Source organism: Vombatus ursinus, unplaced genomic scaffold, assembly GCF_900497805.2.
Source record: "Vombatus ursinus unplaced genomic scaffold, bare-nosed wombat genome assembly UNPS02014770.1, whole genome shotgun sequence".
In the NCBI taxonomy this organism is placed as follows: domain Eukaryota; kingdom Metazoa; phylum Chordata; class Mammalia; order Diprotodontia; family Vombatidae; genus Vombatus; species Vombatus ursinus.
In genome coordinates this window covers 34,782,239-34,795,411 of record NW_020954548.1, presented here as the reverse complement: position 1 = coordinate 34,795,411, position 13,173 = coordinate 34,782,239, and the positions used below count along the sequence as shown (strand labels likewise).

General features: G+C 42.1%; 2 protein-coding genes across 3 annotated transcripts in view; one reads left to right on the top strand and one right to left on the bottom strand.

Moving 5' to 3' along the window:
* The window catches only part of IFT140 (intraflagellar transport 140), a 176,913-nt gene that overhangs the window by 14,616 nt on the left and 149,124 nt on the right, over positions 1–13,173 (bottom strand). For both annotated transcript variants that reach the window (XM_027862737.1, XM_027862738.1), the window contains one exon: positions 5,759–5,936. In XM_027862737.1, the coding sequence (XP_027718538.1) occupies positions 5,759–5,936 (178 nt within the window). The remainder of the gene's footprint in view (positions 1–5,758; positions 5,937–13,173) is intronic.
* Positions 12,038–13,173, top strand: part of TMEM204 (transmembrane protein 204) — a 54,073-nt gene continuing 52,937 nt past the window's right edge. Inside the window, exon 1 of the mRNA XM_027862741.1 lies at positions 12,038–12,280. The gene's annotated coding sequence lies outside the window, so the exon portion shown is untranslated. The remainder of the gene's footprint in view (positions 12,281–13,173) is intronic.

Here is a 13,173-nt window from a genome sequence, read left to right as displayed (position 1 = left end):
AGAGAGAGAGAGAGAGAGAGAGAGAGAGAGAGAGAGAGAGAGAGAAGGGAGAGACAGTGAATATGCAATCAAACAGGAGGGACAAATTTCCCAAGTCAGCCTACATAAGAAAACCTGTTGGTTGAGGACAGCAGACACTTAGAAGAAAACAGTTACTGAACCAAAGGTCAGCCAGTTACCAACATGTCCTGTGCCCTGGGCTGAAGAAACAGGACACAGACTTTTCCTTGAAGGAATCTATAACAGTCAGGATGAAAATGTGAATAAATTTAGAATAGCTAGAAAACAAAAGTACACATAATCTGGTTACTGACAGAATTGCTTCCTGTAGAAAGATCTGTCACAAATGGATATTTAGAGGATATTCATAACAGCTTAAACATGAAATTAAAATCTAAGCCTAATGTGACATTGTTTTTACAACATGATGATGTGGGAAGTAAGAGTGACCCAGCAGTGAATAAATCCCAATGCACTTAAAAAGCAGATTTCCAAGAGTCCATCTTACTACTTTTATCCTCTCCCTTTATTTATTTTTTTGGGGGGGATAAAGGAGTACTATTAAGTTTATTTCACGACAAAGTTTATTCAAATGAGTTATCAATGACCTTAGGGTTACTCTAGGGTTACTGTAACTACCTAGACTGCTGTAATAAATGACCTACTAACTGATCTTCTTGACTCTAGTCTCTCCCTTTTCCAATCCATCTTTCACATAGCTGCCAAAATAACCATCCTAGTGCACAGGTCTGGCCTTGTCACTCAAATTCTTTCTATTTCTTTATCTTTCTACAGCCTACAGAGGGTAGCTAGGTGGCACAGTGCATAGAGTGCCAGCCCTGGAGTCAGGAAGATCCATCTTCAAAAGCAGCCTCAGACACGTAATAGCTATGTGACCCTGGGCAAGTCACTTAACCCTGTTTGCCTGAGTTTCCTTATATGTAAAATGAGCTGAAGAAGGAAATGGCAAACCACCCTGGTATCTTTGCCAAGAAAATCCCAAATAGGATCATGAAGAGTCAGGCACAACTGAAAATGACCAAAAAACACAGCCTATAGAATAAAATACAAATTACTCAGATGCCACTAAAGGCCTTCCACATTCTGCCTCTAGCCTACCTTTCCAGACTTGTTTCATCTCACTCACCTTCATGCCCTTTATGTTCCTGCAACTGGATTACTAGCTGCTTCCTGATCTCCTTCTGCACTCTTCTGCTTTTGTTCATGTGTTGGGAGCAAAAGCCTAACCCCAACATCTGTGCAAGTTAGGCTAGTTTCCCCCTAAAATGTATTGAAACCACTATCAAAATTGGCTCAGGGGACTAAAGGCTCAGACCATTGACATCATTTCTTGGTCACCTGAGTACAAAATAGCCACGTGGAATTCTAGGTGTTCTTTGATATTGGCGGGACATGGTTGGACCACCATGGGCAACTCAGAGGTAGTCAACATGGGGTAACTTTTACAGATATCCTTGCTGAATATCTTGCTCTTAAGTTAATCACTTTTTGTTAACTATTAGATGATAGAGTAGAACTTTTTTTTCCTGCAAGTGCAATCGCATTGTCACGAGTCTGTCATTCACTTCTTTTGGTAGGCATACAAGCTTGTTGTCTAGATTAGTTCTGATTGCAAAACCTACACCAGCTTCACAGCACTCCCCTTCACTGTGGCCACCCCAGAAAACTGTGTATCCAGCTCCAATTTCAGTAAGCCGGCATTCATTTGCCAGCCTTGTTTCACTCAAGGCTGCTAGCACATTGCCAGAGCTAGCTCAGCATTTGGGAGGCTCTGAAGCAAAGTGTAGGAGAGAAGAGGTATTAGGCTGCCTACTAAACTAAAGGTCCATAGTGCCATTGAACTGATCTTATTGTTGTATGCCTGTGAAACCTGGACAGTATACCAGCTCTGTGCTGGAAAAATGAATTGCTTCCATTTGAATTGTTTTAGGAAGATTCTGAAGATCACCTGGCAGGATAAGGTACCAGACACTGAGGTCCTTTCTTGAACTAAACTGCCACACATTCAAACTCTACTGCAGAAAGCACAACTCCAATGGGCCGGTCACATCTTTCGAATGCAAAACGGACACTTGCCAAAAAGACTGTTTTATGGAGAACTCACACAAGGCAAGTGTTCACATGGTGGTCAGAAGAAGCAGTATAAGGACACTCTCAAGGTATCTCTGAAGAACTTTGGAATTGATTGTGTGACATGGGAGACATTGGCACAGGACCGCTCAGCATGGCATGCCCACGTCAGAGAAGGTGCTGTCCCCTATGAGCAAAGCAGAACTGAAGTAGCTCAAAAGAAACACGAGATGCGCAAATTTAGAGAATCCACCCCAAATGTTCACATGGACTATTTGTGCCTGAGCTCTGGTAGAACATCCTGAGCTCGTATTGGTCTGAGCAACCACAGTCGGACACGCTAAAACTGAACTCTAGCGTAGTGATGTCATTTTGGTCCTCTTTGAGAACAAAGGACGACAACCAACCAAGATGGTCTACAGAATCTCTCACACTGTTCCAGCATCAAACCCACCACCAGGAGGATACACCTGCATCAAGCCCAGTTGGGAATGGTAGACGAGCACACGCCACCATCCCTCGTGTCTGAAATACATTCTCTCCTCGTCCCCGGATCTGCTGAGACCTTTCTCTAACTCCAAGGCTCTAATCAAATGCCAAATTTTCCATGAAGTTTTTCTGATCCCTCCAAATGAAAGTCTTCTCTCCTTCCTAAGTCTGCCTAGAGAACCTTGTCTTTTTCTTTGCTCCAATCACATTCTAATTGGTATCACATTTCTTTGAGCATGTCCTTGTACCTATTAGACCATTTGTTCCTTGAGGATAAAGATTGTTGTTTTTCATCTTTATATGACCTAATAACAAGCACTGTGCTTTGCACATAGTATACACTTAATATGTTTATTGAATTGACAGTCTTTTAGCCTAGGTACATATTTTGAGGAAGTAGACTCTTGTGACCCACCTAATAACAACAATAATACTGTTTATATAGTACTTTAGGGTTTATAAAGTACTTTACAAATATCTCATTTTATCCTCAAAACAACCCTGAGAGGCACCTAGGTGGCGTAGTGGATAGAGCACCGGCCCTGAAGTCAGGAGGACCTGAGTCCAAATCTGGCCTCAGACCAAACACTTGACACTTAACTAGCTGTGTGACCCTGGGCAAGTCACTTAACCCTAACTGCATAAAAAACAAAACAAAACAAAACAAAACAAAACAAAAAAACAACCCTGAGAGGTAGGTGCTATTATTATCCCTATGTTATAGATAAGGAAACTGAGGTGTCAGAAGTCAAGTGACTTGCCCAGGGTCACATAGCTAGTAAGTGTCTGAGGCCAGATTTGAACTCAGGTTTCTCTACTGCCAGATCCAGAGCTTTCTACTGTGCCTTCTAGCTACCATAGGGGTCTTGGGACCAATTTACCTGCAGTCCCTCAGTAATACAGAAGGAAGCAAAAGGCATCGAACTCTGATGAAGACTATAGACCTACCACTAGCAACAACTTTCTCTTGGTAATCTAAGTTCCATATAAGTTGAATCCTTATAAGACTCATTAGTGTTCCAAGCATGGAGACATTCAGTGATTTGCCAAGATAATTCAATATGCCAGTGTCATAGAAAGCCCACTGAGAAACCTTATAAAGATTCATTCATTCATTCATTTTGGTGAGGCCATTGGGGTTAAGTGACTTGCCCAGGGTCACACAGCTAATATGTGTCAAGTGTCTAGTCTGAGACTGGATTTGAACTCAGATCAACTCCAGGGCCAGTGCTGTATCCACTATGCCACCTAGCTGTCCCATAAAGATTCTTTTAGCCTCTAAGTCAGGCCCTCATATATGGTTTCCTATTGAAAAGCTCAGTTCAAGATATTACAAACCTATAAGTTCTTGTGGAAAATAAAGTGATGCCTATCAATTGGGGAATGGTTGAACAAATTATGGTATATGCATATAATTCTATCATACCCTAATAAACGATGAAAGGTATGGTTTCAGAAACACCTGGGATTGTATGAACTGATGCAGAGAAAAGTGATGAGAACCAGGAGAAATGTTTTTAAAACAACAACGTTATAAAGATAAATAACATTAAAAGACTTCTTCGTGATCTCATCTTGGATTCTGATCAATGCAATGACCAAACTAGACTCCTGAGGACCTATAATGAACCATATTCCCTACTTGTAGAGGAGATGGGCTCAAGATGTAAAATAACACATTTTTTAAACATGGACAATGCAGAAATTTGTTTTGCTTGACTACAAATGATTTGTTATAAGGGTTATGTTTTTCTTTTTATTTTTTTTTCCAATAGGGGGAAGAAGGTGATAGAGAAAAAATTAAAAACAACTTATAAGTTCTTTTGTCTCTCTTTAGACAAGGCTCTGGTTAGTGTGGTAGACTTATATCTCTCCTCAGCACAGCCAGTCATAGGAAAACGTATTGGGATTAGTTAATGATAAAGAAAAGTTGAAATAAACCGTACCTTGCTGCTCCCAAAGTTGATTCATTTAAGCAGAATTAAACTTCTCTGCTTGACATAGAAGCTCAGTTCCAGTGTAGTCTTGGTGCCTGGCAGCTAGGTGACATGGTGAGTGTACAGGGTGCTGGACTTGTCGTCAGGAAGCTCTGAGTTTGAATCCCATCTCAGACACTTACTATCCACGTTAACCCGGACAAATCACTTAACTTCTGTTAGCCCCAGTTTCCTCATCTATTCAATGGGTACCTCACAGGGTTATTGTGAGGATCAGATGAGATGACATGTGTAAAATGCTTTGAAAATCTTAAAGTGCTATCTCCATGCAACAGGAGACTGGCCAATGCTGGCTCAGTCCTTAACAGTGTGAGGCTGGGTGACCCGGGTGATGAAAGAACCCTTCCTGTAATTGTTTCCTGTTGGTTTATTTTGTCTAGATGAAAAGCCTTTTAATTGGCTACAGGGCACAAAAAACAAAGTGTGCACAGAAAAGACTCTGCTGGAGGAGCTCTCCCTCCCCGCCCTGCTGGCGTTGGGGTGTAAGGACAACTCTCATGGGGTAGGTCGGATGTCTTGCCCTTCACCCCATGAGCTCACGGCTTCCTAGACAATCTCGTGTCTACAGCGCACCTGCCTTCTGTGTATGTCTGCTCTCCTTTGGTACCAGTCAGCTGACATCTTCCCCTAAGTACCAGGGTCTACAACTAGAGCAGCCATGGGGCGGTAGCAGCAGCAGTAGACCAGTGGAAGGGCAAATAGCCACCCACACAAAGAGAAGCCCCCAGAAAGAAAAGAACCCCCTAGGTTTTCACCAGGCTGTCCTCAGTGGAGATGAAATGCAGACCAGCCAGTGAGCAACCCTGTTGCAAAGATTTCGACAAGGCTTGCATATCAGCCTGTCAACCAACCGGAATCACTGTGCATCTTTACTGTGTAGTGTTTCTTTTCTGTGTGGGAATAAAACAGCCTGTTCCACACCTGATTGATGTTTTTATTCTGAATACCTTTTACTTCCTGCCCTTCCTGCTGGGGAGGACCCCTGAGTCTAGGGGAGTGTAATGGGAGGACTTGGCCAATGAGGGCACAGTCTATCTGTTACATAAAAGTTGGATATTATTGTTATTATTAATCCCAGGGCAAAGAAACGGGTCATCGTTCTCCTTCCCAGGCGGCCTCCCCCTTATCATGAAGGTCAGGACGGCCTGCTTCTCCCTGGTGCCTGAGCAGGGCAGCCTTACCAGCATGCCCAGCTGAATCGCTAGGACAGCCACTCTTGCTTCCAGCTCTGGTTCTTGCTCTGCCTCTCGTAGGGCTTTGGCTCCTCGGGCATGGCCCATGTTCCCAAGGCACACCTTGGCCACGTCAAGCCGCTGCGTTTTCACACACATGCGGGCCATGTTCTCCCAGACAGCTTCACTGCAGGAGAAAGGGAAATAGGGGATGTTATACTTAATGAGCTCATCCTCTAGAGGGCTAAAAGATCCAGCTTCCCATCAAATTCCCCAGGTAGAACCTACCTCAACATCGATATTATTAACAGGCATTTTCACTCCATTCTTTGTATTCCCTCACAAATAAAAACCTGTCACATCATCTAAATTGGGCAGCCAGGTGGGGCAGTGGATAGAGTACTGAGCCTAGAGTTAGGAAAACCTGAGTTCAAATCCAGTTTCAGTCACTTACTAGCTATGTGAGCCTGGGCAAGTCACTTAACCCTGTTTGCCTCAGTTCCCTCATCTATAAAATGATCTGGAGAAGGAAATGTCAATCCACTCCAGTATCTTTGCCAAGAAAACCCCAAAAAGTGTCACAAAGAGTTGGACACGGCTATAAACAATTAAACAACAACAGAAATTATCCAATTAACTTCTGTCTTTTCTATACCACTCAAGATGGACATTCTAGAACAAGTCAGAGCTATCTTTGGACAAGGCTGCCCATTATGTATCTTTGTGCTTTGACCTTCATAAGGCCAGCTGTACTCCAGTCCAAGACAGTCTGATAGCCTTCCTCTATCACACACAAATAACAAACAGTTGTGTCAAAGAACTCTCTGTTTCCTCAACTGAGCAACAGTCTCATTTATCGTCTGACACTTCAGGGTCTTCTAAACGACTCATAGTGGGAGGGGAATTAAACTTCCATTTGGATTACAGAGTGTTACTCTCACATAAAGCCTTCAATCTGTCTGAAGGAAAATATCCAACTATTTGGAATTCAGAAAGAATCCTAACCTACATTTTCCTTTCCAATAGCTTCTCCTCTAAGATTGTTTCAGAGATAGCTATAAAAGAGAACATAGTACAGAATGGGGACCTAGAGGCATCTGGTGGCACAGTGGATGGAGCACTGGGCCTCAATTCAGGAAGACTTGAGCTCAAATATGGCCTTAGACACTAACAAGCTGTATGCCTCTGGGCAAGTCACTTAATCCTGTTTGTCTCAGTTTCCTCAATTGCAAAATGGGGATAAGAATAGTACCTACCTTGCAGGGTTGTTGTAAAGATCAAATGAGATAATATTTGTGAAGTGCTGACCCCGTCCCGTGCCTGGCACAAAGTAGGAACTATAAAAATGCTTATTCCTTTCTCTTCCCCTAGTTTATGAACCAAAGGTACCATCTGGGACAGAACAGTTGTTATTATGGGACTGCTGCTAATTACTCCTTTATTCCAAAGCACTGGACCTGCAGCCAGAAAAGGAAGGTTCAAATCCTGACTCGCTATTCCTTCTCTTAAGTCATGTTGACCATATCAACATGGTCTAATGGAAAGAGCACTGGATTTGGAATCAGAAGACTTGAAGTTGAATCCTGGCTTTATTACTTATTGCCAATGTTACTTTAGGCAAGAAGTATCACTTTGTTAGGCATCAGTTTCCTTATCTGTAAAATGAAGGAGTTGGATGAGACCAGAGATGTCAAACGCTTACCTTATACAGCCCACAACAGCCCCAAGTGCAGCCTGAACCCAGTTAAAATGTAATTGGTAAATATTTGACAAAATAAATTAAAATACACCAAAACACAGATAACATTACATTTAAAAAATCAATCAATGTGCAGCCTGCAGGGATTCTTATGTCCAGATTAGTGGCCCCCATTTCCATTTGAGTTTGAAACCACTGGAATGGACGAGTCAATTCTAGAGCTTCTAAATATTCTCCTTCTCCTCTCCCCCAAGGCAAGTAGTATAATTTCTTTAGGCATCAGTTTCCTCATCTGTAAAATAAGAGGATTGCACTATGATCCAATTTGAAAGCCAATGATTCTAAATATTTTAATTTTTCTTCCCTTCTCTCTCTACCTTCTTTACTCTTTGCTCTTCCTTATTCCCTGATCCTGATGAATGCCTTGACCTATAAGTCAGTGAACATGTGGACTAATTTTGATCTTTGGAGGTTTCTTACCAACACAATAATGCCTCAGCCCTTTGGAACTTGAATTAGGTTCCTGTCTCTCTAAGGGTCTTGCTCTACCCACAGACAATGAAACTCACAAACCCTTAATAGAAGACAGGCTTGTGAATAGATATGAATAGTAAAGGAAAAAGGCAGAACAAATAGGCTTTTTGGTTAACTTTTCTCCTCAACTGAGGTTCTAAATTCTAGTGCTTAGTAAGAGTGAACCCCTCATTGAAGAAGTAGCATCTCTTAGGCAATCATCTGCCTCTCCTCCGTGGTATTCATTCAGCCTATTCTTCTTTGGGGTCTGCTGCAGCTTAGCCTGCTTCTCTATCCTCAGTATATCAGACTTAGTTAAGGACAGGAACTTCTGGGTCTCCTAAGCTGCCTGGACCTTCTACTAGGTATTTCCCTGATCCCTTCTCCAGTTAGATTTGGCCCACCTCCGGCAGATTCCTACAGGCCTCTTTCAGCTGGTCCTCTCACTGGGCTCTGACTTGGTGCTTTTCCATCTAGGAAGCCTGGAATATCACTGAACAACCCAGCCAATGCCTCCTCAATTTCAATCAGTCAGCCAGTGGCCAAGTAGCAGCTGGTTCCACACACCTCTGTCTCCAGTGGGAAGCTCTCTCTGCCCAAAGGTTTTTCTCAAGAGCTGAGAGGGACAACCTGCATTGACAGAAAACTCCTCTCCCATACCAATGTGTGTTCAGGAGCCTCTCTTTGTTTCCTAAGGAGTGAGAAGAGTTGAGCAGGAAACTCAGTCCTTATCCCACCTGTGCATGGAAAACCTCCCCTTGGGAAGAGAGTTCACAGACCAGCCCAATAAGACCAGGAGCTGCCAGCTACATTCCACTGCAACCTCATTAAAAACATTTGCAATCCCTTGTGAAATGCATTAGAAGTGTATAGGTGGTACAGGGCACTGAACAACAGGGGCAGATTATATCTTATAAACAGGAAATTTTATACATGTAGGTTACATACTGAGGACACATACATTAAGCTCATATCCCTTAGATTTGTATAGGCTCTACTACTGGGTACACCAGCAGGCACTGCCTTGCTATGTAAGTGTCATCCTTACACATCATGCTCAGGACATTGTACTTCAGTCTGGTCATTGGATGGATTATCCATGCAATTTTGTACAATTGAGTTTCTCCCTCCCTAGAAGTGGATGCCCATAGATGGCCTAGACTGGACAGAACTGTGTCTGGCCTTTAGGGAGTCAGGCTTAGCACATGGCCTCCATTTTGGGGGTACTGCTGGAGTGCCAAGTAGGAGAAAGGATGGCCTCTAAATTCAGTCCCTCAGATTTACACAGACACTGACTTAAAGCACTGACTTAGTGAGGTCCCAGCTTTGTTTTTTCTTTTTTTTTATTTTAAAAAAGTTTGATTTTATTTTTTAATGAACTATTAAAAAAAAGATTTCCCTCCCATTACTCTTACATGCATTGAGAAAAAATATGAAAAATTATAGCCTTAAATACATAGCTGCATAGTTTGATAAACAAATCCCCACATTTCCCATGCCCCAAAATGATATGCCCCCTTATGCATTTTAAGTGCATCACTTCTCTGTCAGGAGGTGAATAGTACGCAGCCCAAGCTTTAGGTCTCAGACTCTCCCACTGATTCAGTAGCTTCAATGGGGCTCCTTTTCTCAACCTCTAAATAGAAGTTTTTTGGATCCCTTGGTTCCACTTCTACCACCCAGCAGCCCTGTATGGAGATTCAGTCCTTATAGTCCTATGGCTGGTTAATCTTTCTGTGCCCTTACTCAACAAGCCACCATCTTTCCATCTCCGACACAGACACACCTGCTCAACAGTGCCTCCTGCACTGGTCTGGCCAGTCTCCTCTGGACACAGGCTTGCTATTCCTGTCATCAGGAATCATCTCTCTTCAACTTTCTTTCCCAAAATACCTCAGCCTTGCCTTACTGTGGTTGTGAGGGTCACTGTGTAACAAGCCCTAACTCTTCCATCCTCACAGTTTCTGATGCATGGGGTGCTGAGTCATAGGTATCACGAGACACGGTCCCCATCCTTGACCCCATTTCCCAAAGCAAGGTACTGGACTTCAGCTTCCAGAAAACTAATGATGAATTCTCTTAAGTGAACAGAACATTTGTGACTGTCCACAGCTGGAGGTCAGTCTTTCAAAGGGTAAATGGGAACAAACGGTTTGTCTCTGCCCACAAACTGCTTGTGGGTAAACTTCCCAACTACACATGCCTGGCTCCATTTTCCAAGGGGAAAAAAGAGGAACCCAATGGGTGGGAAATTCTTTCCCTACTGCATATGCAGGGAGCCTACACTCATACAGCCCCAACCCCTGCACAGATTAAGGGGGGAGTGCTCACAGATCCCCATGCTCCTCAGAGTAACTGGCCACAAAACAGCTCAAGAAAAACTGATCTGGAATACTTCAAGACGGTGGTTCCATAGATTTGACTTCTTGATGCAACTTTGTCCTAAGTAAATATAACCAGACATCATGTTGCTCCAGATGTCAAGCCTTCTCTGGAGAGGTAAGTAAAAACTAAGACCCCCTTTTTTTGTGTAGTCCTTAAGCAACAAGCTGTGGGTTTAAAAAAAAACAACTGTTTATCTGTAATTTTTTTTTTTTTGCAAACAGTTTCTTCTTTCACAACATGACTAATATGGAAATATGTTTTACATGATTGCACATATATAACCATATCAAATTGCTTATGGTCTTAGGGAGGGGGGAGGGAATGAGAAAATTTGGAACTCAAAGTTTTAGAAAAAATGAATGTTAAAAATTGTCTTTACATGTACTTAGAAAAAATATGTATATAAAAAAAAACCTCTTTCTATCTCCACTATTTTTTATGCCTCCAGAACATCTCTCTCCCATCTGACCCATCTTCTTAACTCACACAGCCACCACTTAGGTCCAAACCCTCATCACCTCTCACTTAAACTGTTGCAATGGCCCCCAAATGAGTTTTCCTGCCTTACCTACCACTACCCCCTTTTACCCTCCACACAGCTGCTAAAGTGATCCTTCTCAAGTGCAGCTCCCATGTGTCATTCTCCTACTCAACAAGTTCCAGTGGCTCCCTATTGCCTCTGGGATAAAATGGAAACTCCACTGTTTGGCATTTAAAGCCCTTCACCACATCACCTGCTCCCAGCCTGTCTTTCTAGTCTCATCATCTTTTACCTTACTCTGCAATCCAGCCAAATGGGACTTTTGGTCCTCAGTAATGGCATTCTGTCTTCCGTCCCCATGTCCTAGCACCGTCTATCCCTTATGCCTGGAATATAATCCCTCTCATCTCTGCCTCAAAGAATGCCCCTCCCTTTGAAAGTCAGCTCAAGCACCACTTTTTACATCATGCCTTTCTTGATCTCACCCTGAAGTTAGTGTCTGTCAGCCTCAGTGTCCTTATCTGTAAAATGAGAAAACTGGGTCAGATGGCTTCCAATATCCTTTCCAGCTCCCATCCAAGATCTTGTGATACTTGTCTTTTCAGTTCACCAGCAGGGAAACTTCTGGTGATTTTTTATCAAAAACTTTGTCTGGGAATTCACTGCTGTGCTTTGCATTTTTATATTTTTGGATCTAGCTCTTAGGCCTTCAGGAAAAGAGTATACTTTAAAATATGTGTGTGTGTCTGTGTGTATTTCCCAAATTACATGTTAAAACAATTTAAAAAAATTTTTTTTTAATGTTTTGAGTTCCAAATTCTATACCTCCCTCCTCTCCTCCCTCTTGAGATGGTAAGCAATCAGATATAGGTTATATATGTATAATCATGTAAAACATTTCCATATTAGTCACTTTGTACAAGAAGATGAAAGAGTATACTTTTAAACAAATAATATAATCCAAAAAAATTCAACAGTAACAAAAACACAGATATCATTTTAGCTATTTCCCTTGGATTAAAATCAGCCTTACAGATCTTTCTACAAATAAAACCGAGGGGAATCTGCTCTGGAGTCGTGGGGGTTGTGAGCAGGATTAGTTCAGCAAAGAAAGAGACCTTGAGTTGATTTCTAAACTTGGAGGCCCCTCCCCTTGCATTCCATAACTCTGCTTCCTGCCCTAGAGGCCCCTTCCTCCCAGATAAAACTGTCAGCCTTCCACTTTGACACAGCACATCTTGGAGGCAGAAGAGGATCTGATTCTCTCTTCCCACCTGGTAGGAAAGACGAGTTTCCAGAGGCAGGAAGCCTGCCGAACAGGGGGAGGAACCACCCTTTCTTGACCCAAAGAACTCTATCTCTGAGAGGAACAGGAAGGTGGAAGGGAAGCTGTCTCAGGGGAAACCCACACTTTGGGCCATATTGTTCCTGAATGAGCAAGGAGATACTTTAAGTAAGTTCACTGAAAACTGATTTGCTATATTATATGGCATTTTTTGGGCACTTTTCCTGATGGTCTTACTTATTTCCAGATTTTCAATAAGGAATTCTGAAACCTTGTTTACCAGAAATCTTGACTCCTGGGGACCCTGTGGGACACAGGGAAAGAATTATCACTGGAGAAATATGGCAGGTTCTGTTTTCTCATCTTTTGGGTTCATGGATAAATGAAAGACCCAATCCTGAATGGGCATCCCAGAGCCTCACATTAATACAACACACAGTGGATCTATTGTTTATCCAAATAGCTTTGGGAAATGGGAAAAATCAAGAGATGACTTCAATCAACTCTCTTGCATGCTGAAAAAATTATGTCTGTGGCCAGGATGGTAAATACTTTGCCCACTTTTTTAGTGTGAAGAATATACAAATTCTTATTGTGTGTATTTGTAACTTATACCTTTCTTGCAATATATGATTTCAAGTCTCCTGAGAGTCATAGGTTACTGTGCAAAAGAGCAGGGAGACTGAAGCATTTCAGTTGGTAGAAATATATCCTAAGTGTCTACTGCTGAGAAAAAATAGGATCCATTTTCAAATAAAAATAACTCATTTTTTAATGTCCCTACAACACAGCATTGCTTTTTTTCTATAACTTTTTTCTAAAGTTAAGTGCATTTATGAAGCTAAGTGAATGAAGTGAATTTATGAAGTTAAGGGAATTTATGAAGTATAAGTATAATAAGGAAACCATGCCTAGCATATGTAAGGATTGTACTAGTGAAATATCAACAACACCAGTATCAATGTAAATCACTTAGAAGTGGGTTTAACATCTCTCATCTATTTATTCTGGTTTAATGGTGGCATTTGGGTGTTCTCACAAATGCTAAGGAAGACTCTCAT